This window comes from Cornus florida, unplaced genomic scaffold, assembly GCF_030987335.1.
Source record: "Cornus florida cultivar Cherokee Brave unplaced genomic scaffold, ASM3098733v1 CherokeeBrave_3.0.0_Hap2_Chr08, whole genome shotgun sequence".
Classification (NCBI taxonomy): Eukaryota; Viridiplantae; Streptophyta; class Magnoliopsida; order Cornales; family Cornaceae; genus Cornus; species Cornus florida.
The window spans coordinates 70,030,090-70,040,879 of record NW_026775578.1 but is presented as its reverse complement, the minus strand read 5'-3'; the positions used below and the strand labels follow the sequence as shown (position 1 = coordinate 70,040,879).

Sequence of the window (10,790 nt, the reverse complement as noted above, 5' to 3'; positions counted from 1 at the left end):
GCCGGCTCTGTCCCTACTTCCTGTCATCATCTTTGTCTTCGACGATGTTAAAAACCTTCTGTAATGACTTAGTTTAAGTTCCTAGAGGTCCAACTATGTTCCAAATCATCCAGAAAAATTATAAAATCCAGTACGCATCGTTACAAGAAATTTAAAACAAAATTGAAACAGGTTATACAGAAAATCAATTTCAATCATTCAACACATATATTACAGTTTAAAATTTAAATTAACATGCATACTTAATCAATTTTAATATCCGTTTAGTTCATGGAGACTACCTAGGCATGCACAGAACACAGGTCAAAGGAAAAGAGTAAGAAATAGAACTTGCCTCTGATTTCAGTTTTGAAACCTTAACGTCGTCTTCCTAAGTATTCTGGCAATCCGAGACCGTCCTCAACTCCTTTATTGCTCCTGGTTCAATCCACAAGCAAGCTTCCAATACCCTTCCTCGGTTTAGCCCTTGTCTTAGCTAAACCCCAACTTTTCTCTCTCTGTTTCTCTCAACCCTCTCTGTTTGTGAATATAATTTGTGTTTTAAACCCTAGGCATACCTAATATGATATATATATAGGCAACTCTGATAACCTAATTTTTAATTAGACTTAGAGAAGGAAAACAAAATTAAAATAAAATAACCAAGTCGGCTAACCCGTGAAAAGTATAAAAACCCTAGAATTACATTATTCATTAAATAATAACTAATCCTAATTTGATTATTAATAATTCCTAATAATTAAACTAACCCAAAAATACATACATACCCATAGATATATGTATAATCATCCATTAAATCCATACCATCCAATCCCATCCTTAAATAAAAATGTAAAATAAAATAAATTTTTAGAATTACCAATTAAATTACACATCATCACACAACAGATAATTCAATTAAACCACAAATTTCATAAACACAACAATAATCGTCAATTAAACAATTAAATAATTAAACAAATACCAAATAATCAAATAAGTGAAAATAAAAATGCACTAAAAACATAAAATAAATACCAAGACTATTCTTTTAAAATTAGGGGTATTACAGGTGTTCTAATCTGCACATTCGTTGATTTTTGTGATTCATTTATATATTTGGTGTATAACATGTCTATTTGTAGTTAATTATTGAGAAATTATTATGATGTTATGTTTGGGATTTGTATATCTATGTGAGTTCTCTTGTTGTAAGTAATTTGTGTATATGGTTGTTGATTGAATACTAGAAGCATGCTTAAATGATTATGGTTTTGTTCTATGTGTAAGATTGTTGAAATTATGTTAATTGTAAGCATGTCATGTTTTGTGAGAATTTCTTTATTAAATGTGCAATATTGTTAAGAATGAAAAGTATGGGCTTATGACATATATAAAGCATGAAGCATTCATGCATTCCATTGGAAAAGAAAAGGGAAAAATTCTTTTGAAATGAAATGAAATTGTTTTTAGGAAAAATGTTTTTGAAAAGTGTTTGCGAAAACCCGGGCGCCTAGGAATTGCCTAGCGGTCTATGGCATTAGTGTGGTTTAGAGGGGACTAAGGAGGGACCCTAACGTGGTTGAGCTACCTAGGACCAAAACGATGCCTTGGAGTTGCCATGTGGTCGGGGATAGCTAGCCAATCATCCTCTCGTGACGCCATGGAGTTGCCATGGTTCGGATTACACTAACGGTTTGAAACGGTGAAACGGAATTGTTTCGGAAATGGGGAGCGACATCGGCATGACATTGCATCTCATTGGCATACATTGTGTAATTGTGGTTGGATGGCCTGTATTGTTGTTGTTGTTGTTATGTTTTCCCCAATAGAATGATCTCGTTTACTTTTACTCCATGCTTTGTGTGGATTCACGGGGTCATTAAGAGGTGTGTTTTAGGCACCTCTTACTGAGCCGTTGTGCTCACCCTATTATATTAATATTTTTTTTCAGGAAACGGGAAGGAAATGGTGGACGATGCTTTTCCACAAGTTTTGATGGGTTAGTGGACTGTTTTGACATATTTTGTAGCTATGCTCTCATTATTATTGTTATTGTTATTGTTATTATTATTATTATTATTATTATTATTTTTGTATAGGCCTTGGGATGGCACGTATATTATGTATTGATCTTGAAAAGGACAGTAATGCCCTTAGATGACCTCGGGTTAGGGTAAGGATCCGGTTAGCGATTCGGACCCTCGGGTTCGGGTCGTTACATGATGAATGAGATACAAGATCTCAAGGTTGAGATAAGGCAAATTAGAGGTTAGCACGCAAGTGGTTTTACTGAGGATGTTTATAGATCTGTTCATCCAGAACCGTCTTTGGTTGTTGAGAATGATGACGAGGAGTCTGATGATGGTGATGATGGTGGTGATGATCAGGATGGTAGTGATGATGGTGGTGATTTTTGATGTTCTTCTGACTACTTTTGAGGACGATGCTGATACTTGATTTCTTTTGTTATCTAATCATGCATTCATGCATCATATTTTGTTCAAATTACATTGTCATTATATTTGTGGATATTATTATTTTTGGATAAATGACATGTTTAACTGCATTGACTATTTCTCTCTGTTTTTTCTGCTCTAACATTGGTAGCTTTGTCAATTTGTTCCAAAAAGGGGGAGAACAATAGATAATTCAGGTGGAGAAAAATGGATAATTGAGTCAAGGGGAGTTTTAATAAATTATTTTTATTAACTTTCATTGGTAGTTTTGTTTGATCTATGTGTAGGAAATCAGGTAAATTTGTTATCCAGAAAAGAAGAGAACAGAGAATATATAAAAAGAATTCCGTGTCCTTGTCAAATTGTAATCTGTTGTTTTTCTGTTTAGGTAGATTATATTTGTTTTTAATGTTTTGTCACGAAATTGCCAATGGGGGAGATTGTGAGATATAATTTTTGTATTGGCTAATTTTTGTGTCAAAATAAGTCTGATTGAGTTGTAATTTCAAGTTACAAAAAAAGATCGAGATCGGCTATGGAATTAAAAAGTTGATCAAGTTTGATATACTAAGATCTACGAAAAAGGTATGAACAATACTTTAGGAAGTCGAGTTATAAGGTTAGGACACTTTTCATTATGGGTATATTTTTCAAACTTACCAAATCAAAATTTTTTCCAAGTGTCAAGCCTTTAAGTTCAAGACTGACCATCTTGAACCAGTTTAGCCTTTCTTGAACCGGTTCAAGAATCAAATGGTTCTTAGATTTTTACTCCGGCCATCTTGAACTGGTTCAGCCTTTCTTGAACCGGTTCAAGACCTTCAGCAATTTCAGGTAACTTTGTTTCTTGTTCTGATTATACTTCCTATTTGGTATAGACTTATTTCCAAAAGTCCTATGCACGAAAATTATCTTTTCCTATGCATATCTAGGTCGTTGAAGAGTCTATATAAACCTTGATTTACATCTAGGTTGATACGGCTTTTGCATTAAAACTTTCGATTTCTTAAAAAGCCTATTCGACAGATATTTTGCAAAAAATCAAATTTGATTTTTCTATCTTTATTTCTAGAACATAGACATAAACACAAGAGTGAGCTTAGAGTGTTCGTTCAGATCTTAATCGTGTTTAAAATTTATTGAATCTTGCATCTACAATGATCAGAAAAAGAAGATTTACTTTTTCTATATCAAATTCAAATCTTGAAGAATAGAGGTGAAACGATCACACTTTGAAAGCGTCAAAGTATTTGAGGAGTGTTGTTTGATCTACCAGTAATCCTTCTACAAAGATCAAGAGTAAGCCTGAAGTCAAGAGTTGTTGAACGGGACGTCGTAAAACCGAAGGATTGTTAACGATTGGTATTTGGTAGAATGATAAGCTGTGAGCCTGAGTCAAAGTCTATTGTACTTTGTTTCAAACAAAGTGGATCGGTTTACTTTAGACTGCACAGTTCATGAAATTTTTCCCACAACAATTGGTCTATTCTACCAATTGGGATTTCCTCGCTAAAAATCCTCCTGGTGTTATCTCTCAAACTCTATTTGCTTTACTTTACTTTTATCTTGTATGTGATTAATTGATTAATAGCTAAATTATGTAAAGCTGATTAAAATAGAAAGACGTAGATTTTAATCTTTTTCTTGAAAACTCAAACTTTTCAAGTATATCTTCCGCTACATAAACTCACAAAATGGTTCTAGCCGGTAGGGCAATCCAAAATAAATATATTACATAGTTTGTTGTCTCATGTTCGTTTCCATAAACATGTTTACAGGCCTCTTGCCTCTGTACCATATGAAACTCTGGCTTAGTCTCATTTTTTTTTTTTTTTTTAAACTTAATACTTAATGTTATCTTCTAACAAGTTCAGCCCAAAAACAAAGTATAAGTTTTGCAAACCAGTCCTTTAGATGTTAATCTGCTACCTTCAGAAAGGGAGAAAAAATTTGTAAGTCGGTACTCTAGACGTAAATATGTTGCTTCAATGGAGGAGGGAGGAAATTATTATAATAATAATAATTAATAATGATCAATGGACCTTCACTAGTTTAAACACATTGCCCATTACCATATCAACATTGTCCCTTACTATAAGTGAGGATTCAAGTGATAGATGGTTTCTCTTTTAAATTCCCTTCTCCAGCCTTGTTTGAAATCTAAATGAACATGTTGAAACAAAAAATAATAATAGCTTCTCCAGCCTTGTTTGAAATCTAAATGAACATGTTGAAACAAAAAATAATAATATTATTATTATTTAAAAGAGAAACCATCTATCACTTGAATCCTCACTTATAGTAAGGGACAATGTTGATATGGTAATGGGCAATGTGTTTAAACTAGTGAAGGTTCATTGATCATTATTATTCTTTTGTCATGAATGTTACTAGTCTTCTAGATGCTAGCAGACGGAACTTGGACTTGACCTAGCAGACTATTAAATAAATTAATTTTGAAAGGTTAGGTAGAAACCTATGAATGGAAAACTTCATCAAAAAGGAAAAAAATAATATAGACCATTGGTGTTAACTATCACAGAGACTACTATCAAAATACTGAAGAAGCTCATCCGTTTAAAAGGTAAAAACTGTTGATCATAATTTGCATTCATGCTGTTCCCTTGAGTTGGGTAGTTGTAGTTTCCTGTAATCAGAATAAACATATTGCCTCTCACAGCAAATAATTATCTTCAATGGTATGCACAATCTCATAAATGTCGTTTTCTCGTAGGCTTATTTCTAGTTGTTATTGTATAGGCGAGCACCCTGTTTGTCCTTGTGATTGCACATTTTTCCCTCTCTCTTCAATAAAGTATTGTACATGCTCTGTTTATTGTTTGTAACATGAAATCATGTGATATGCGATACAAATACTAGGGTGAACTGCATCATGATGGTTTCCAGATCCTTAATTTTTAACTTAAAACAATCAGTCACCCATAAGAAATGACGAGAGCAGTATTGATTTTGCCATATCCTGTTTACTTAGCATGTTAAGGGAAGTCTCAGACACATAGCAGTGCTCTTCAGTACCTTTTACTGCATCTTTCGAAGGAGGAAGGAACATGCTTCCCCACTGTGGAAAGTGCACAAGCGTCACAGGCAATGTGCAGCCTATGATCATGTACCCCATGTAGGAGAGACCTCTAGCAGTGGAGAGTCCTGAGCTTGTGAAGAACACTAATTGGGTCAGACCAGAGCCAAAGTTCCCACCTGCACTGGTCAATCCAGATATGATACCGAGTGATCTTCGAGAAATGAATGGAATAATGCCAAAAGTTGCTCCACATGCAGCCTGAGCTCCAATGGAGAAGAGGACCATCATGACGACCGCTATGGCTAGGGAGTTGTCGTAGCCAAGGAGAACACAGAAAGTCCCTCCGAGTGTTTGTAGGAGGATCCAAGGGGCCCATAGCCTGCCCCTCATGCCAAACTTTATGGCCATAAAGTCGGAAGCGAATCCGCCAAATGGCCAAGCCACAATGTTAGCCATGCCGAAGGTGGCCGCGATGATTCCAGCAGTGTGAAGCTTGAGATCAAACCTGTCACACATTAAATTCTCAGGCTATATAATTGCTTTGTCACACATTAAATATTATTGGTCCAGTATCCCGGATGTACAGATAATATAGTACTTCGTGCTACCCGTTTTATCACTTAAAGCAAAATTCTAGAAAAAATCTACAATATCTCAGTAGTTACACTTGGTACCTCACTCAATATACTGACATAAAAATTCTCAATTTGCAAATTGAGAATTTCCCTGTTTGTGCATTGGGTGGGATACCCCATATACAATACCTTTCTCAAAATGTAAAATAAGAAAACAAACCTATCATATAAATATTCTGCAATGACATTATCAGTGGATGATTCAACACCCGTGGAATAGCCATACAGGAGGACAAAGATCCATGTCCTGTAGTTTGTTACAGCATTCCTAAACACCTGAACCAAAATATATATATATAGAAGGAAAAAAGGATCAGCCTGCTGATTGGGTGTGTAACTCGGAAGAGTTTATTATTAGATTGGGACAGACTTTTATGATGATTGTCATGGGTTCTCTCCATTAGAATTTAGTGTTAGCTCTTGACATAAATATCACTAATGAAAACTTCAATCAAGTCTCTGTTCAAATGGAAATTGAAATTATATTTACCATAGATGAATATAATATTATCCTCTTCGTTTTTCATTCTCTTGCCTTCATATACTGGTCCGTTCGATCACATCATTAGCAAACAGGTGACACCTTGTGATGAAATCTTAGTTTAACACATGCCTTCAATTTCTTCCTTGTGCTTAGCCCACATTATACATCTGTTAAAGGTCTCAATGACTTGCCTGTTTGTTGTTGGAAACTCTATTCTTCATCTAAATGCATCATTACTGCAGATTTCATAGAATCCCGGTGCCAGTTTGATGACAATGTCTTAGCTGCAGCATTATATCACCAAGGACAATGGCCTGGTGGGGGTATTAACACTCTCTTATCGACTAAACAATCACTATAAGTTTGAGGTTTAAGACTTGATGAACTTGATGTATGTTTGTCTCTGTGATTGTCAGTTTTGGCTTTGGAAAATGTAAGTTTCAATTGTGTTCTTTGTCTTGGAAGAGGATTTACGGTTTAAGAGTTAAGATAATTATACATTCCAGTTGGATCTTTCAACTGATACTCCTGATTATTCTTCTTCCATTGTACCTCACCAAGTACATCTAATTACTTTGTGCTAACCTAAGCCTTCAAATACAGTCAAAGCCATTTGATGCAACCAAGTCGGACTCATGTGAGTCTCACTTCATGCAGAATAATTTGATATAAAAATCATTTTCGAAATTATTATTAAGTTATACTTGCAAGTAATTTATCACACTTCAAGTGTCCCCACATGAAAAATGCCACATAAAAAAAAAAAAAAAATTATTAGTTTCTCGGTTTATATCTAGTCTTGGCTGGTCAATTACAGATTGCTTAAACTGATTACTAATATTTTTGTTCCTTTTTCTTTCCTTTTGCATTTCAGTGGAAGCTACTTAACCAAAGTGATGTGCTTCTGTTATGTTCCTTTTGAAGATAAGTTGCTACCAGAGTACCCACTGAAGCTAGGTCCTTTTTATTCCATGAAGAATATAATTTTGCAAATATTATGTATGTGATTTGTTGTGGAATTAGATATGAAGACACTTCTGGTATTATTAATGTATTTTGGACTATTAGATATGAAGACACTTCTGGTATTATTAATGTTTGATGATATATCTTAAATTTTGGACTTCTAGGTTTTGCAAATAAAACTATAATGCTGCTTACTTGCCATCCTAATCTGCCAACAAGAGATTCAGTGCATTACAACTCAGAACAAGTATATTGCTAGTGACAGCAAATGCAGGTGCAATTACAGGAAAGCACGAAATCCAAAATTATACTTCTAATGATATATTCAGTTCTATGCATAATTAAGATCATAAATGTTGGTTTTAGAATATTCATATGAACTCTGTCAAGAGCAACTGAAAATTATTCATCAAGTCATGTGGTAATCGCTAATGAATAAATCATGACTTATTTGTAACAGGAAAGATTTTTATTTGAATAATAATAATGATGATATGACATTGATTAATAACTTTATGTGAATATTACAAATCTTGATTGCATCTAGTATATGTCGATGAGAATATCAATGCATTATTGATGCTTTTTAGCTTGTTTTGCTCCATCCATTATGCCCAAGGGAAAGAGCAAAGCATGCTAAAAAGTGAAATTTTTTTTTTTTTTTTTTTTTTTTTGGAACAATAGAATCGTTGAGGCACTGTTTGTGTTTACCAAACAGTACGTTAATGTTGGGGGTAGCGGAAGCGCTCGAATCATCGAGATCAAATGAAAGTCAACAAAACAATTACACACAAACACAAACACAAAATATACATGATTCAGCCAAAGCCGGCCTACGTCCGGGATGAGAAGAGATTTTAGTATGATTCATAGAGATATTACAATAATAGAGTACTACAACAATAGAGTACCAATTCATAGAGATATTACAACAATAGAGTACCAACCCGAGCCTATTTCCTCGCTGCAAGTGTTTTTCTTAGTCTACCAACCCGCATACTACCTCTACCCATCAACTCCCTCATGGGATTACATCTATCCCAATCTCACAGGTCTCAATCCAAAGCTAATGTATCTATTTATAGAGTTTCAAATCCAATTCCTTGTTGGACAAGGATTAAAATTTCTTAGAGGTCAAGACTTACCAAACAAGAAATTATTAAACAGAATACAACTCTAAAATAAAAACATAATTAAAGTAAGAATTTGAGACACAAATTCCAACATTTAACGACCCAAGCTGACCTGGTCAAGCAAATGTGCAAGGTAGGGTGTCAATCTACCATGGAAATATATGCAGTATGAGGAAGAGTTTTCATTCCATTTGTATAATTAAGCTCCAACCTGGTAATATAGATACTTGCACCAGAGCAAAAGCATTATATAAAACTCTATAATTATATTTTCCACAGCGTATTTGTCATTGTGAAATTACTAAAGAACAGCTCAAGCAAAAATCCTTGTGGAACACCAATTATAATTCTAGTACCCTCTTATACGTTGAAGACTTGTGTTCTTTTTAGCTTTTTTCTAATTCAAGAGTCCATTGTGACATCTAAGGCACAAAATATAATATCCTCCAAATCCAAGACTTTTCTTCCATTTAAATGATACTATGATGAAATTTCCATGAAGAAAGTAATTCTAGTACAATTCTAGTACCCTCTTATACGTTAAAGACTTGTGTTCTTTTAACTTTTTTCTAATTCAAGCGTCCATTGTGACATCTAAGGCACAAAATATAATATCCTCCAAATCCATATCCTCCAAATCCAAGACTTTTCTTCCATTTAAATGATATGATGCAATTTCCACGAAGAAAGCAATTGATGGTCCATTGTGACATCTAAGGCACAAAATATAATATCCTCCAAATCCAAGACTTTTCTTCCATTTAAATGATACTTTGATGAAATTTCCATGAAGAAAGTAATTGATGAAGAAACAGAGTTGCATTATAGCCATAGAGGTCTTTGACGTGGACATTGACTAGTGATTTCTTTGTCCTTTCTTTTTGGGAAAAGATTGAGTAAAATGAGGCCATAGATCAGATGATTGAGGGCTTCAAAAGATCTAATTGCACATGATCACATGGTCTACATAATACATTCCTCCTTGTCAGTATAATTAAATATTAACTTTACCAGAAATCATATTGTGATTGGTTTATATTGTTGGCTTAATTAGTTAAATTTGTTATAATTACTCACATGTAATTGGACTATAATTTTTGGTTTCTACTACCCAATTACTCAAAAATTAAGTATTAAACATTCCAGCAGTGGGTGTCAATGGGTGCTTCGGTTGGCCAGCATCATGAATGTAAGATAGCAACAGTCACGCACCAACATCTTTGACCATATCGTGCTCTTGCAATTAAAACCTCATATTTTTCTCCCCTTTTGGATGAGCAATTGGAATCTGTAATGCAAAAACAAGGAAAAAGAAAAATATGTAGTGCAACTCTAGTAAACTAGGAAGATGGATACGGACACGAGTACGACACAATACGAACACGTCAATACCATAAATTTCAAAAAAATAAGACACCAATACGACATAAATACTTCAAAAAATAATAATATAATATTTTATTATATATAGGAAAACAATACTTTTTATACATTTTATCTACATAATCATGAATAAAAGCACTAATTTGGAGTTTAAAATTAAATGTATGTTATTTTAAATAATTATATTATTTTTTGTATTAGTGCATAATATATTTTAAATTACATTTAATTTCATTCTTCTAAAAAAAAAAATTACAAAATCACCCCGTCATATTCTGAAAGTGTTCAAAACATGTCTTTGCCGTGTTCATGCCGTCCCAGCCATGTCCAAAATTCTCCCAACAATAACAGCATGCATCGCCAGATGAGGAGGCTTTGAAGCTAGTTTTTTGGGTCCCACACAAATCCTATTTTTTGGATTCAAACTGATCGTCGAACCCATTGATGCAGAACATTTAGCTGACAATTTTGGAACTTGTTTGGACCGTCAAAAGGTCAATCGGCGGACTGATCGGGTAATTTTGACGAATCCGTTTTTGACCCGGAAAAAGCACAGTTTTTATCGGGTGTATATCCTTTGTGAACAATCTATCGTTTCCGCTTACATCACCCTCACCCACACAAAATTCAGACCACAAAATTTGAGCCACCATTGCACACATACAATCCTTTATCGATATTAAATTTGATATAGTAGAAATTTGAGCAAGA

At 34.1% G+C, this 10,790-nt stretch overlaps 1 protein-coding gene across 1 annotated transcript; it reads right to left on the bottom strand.

Annotated features, from left to right (window-relative positions):
• Positions 1-5,010: 5,010 nt before the first annotated feature.
• Positions 5,011-6,439, bottom strand: LOC132268681 (high-affinity nitrate transporter 2.1-like). The gene has a single exon (XM_059769485.1). The coding sequence runs from the start codon at positions 5,992-5,994 to the stop codon at positions 5,371-5,373; it is 624 nt and encodes a 207-aa protein (XP_059625468.1). The 5' UTR covers positions 5,995-6,439; the 3' UTR covers positions 5,011-5,370.
• Between the last annotated feature and the right edge of the window lie 4,351 nt (positions 6,440-10,790).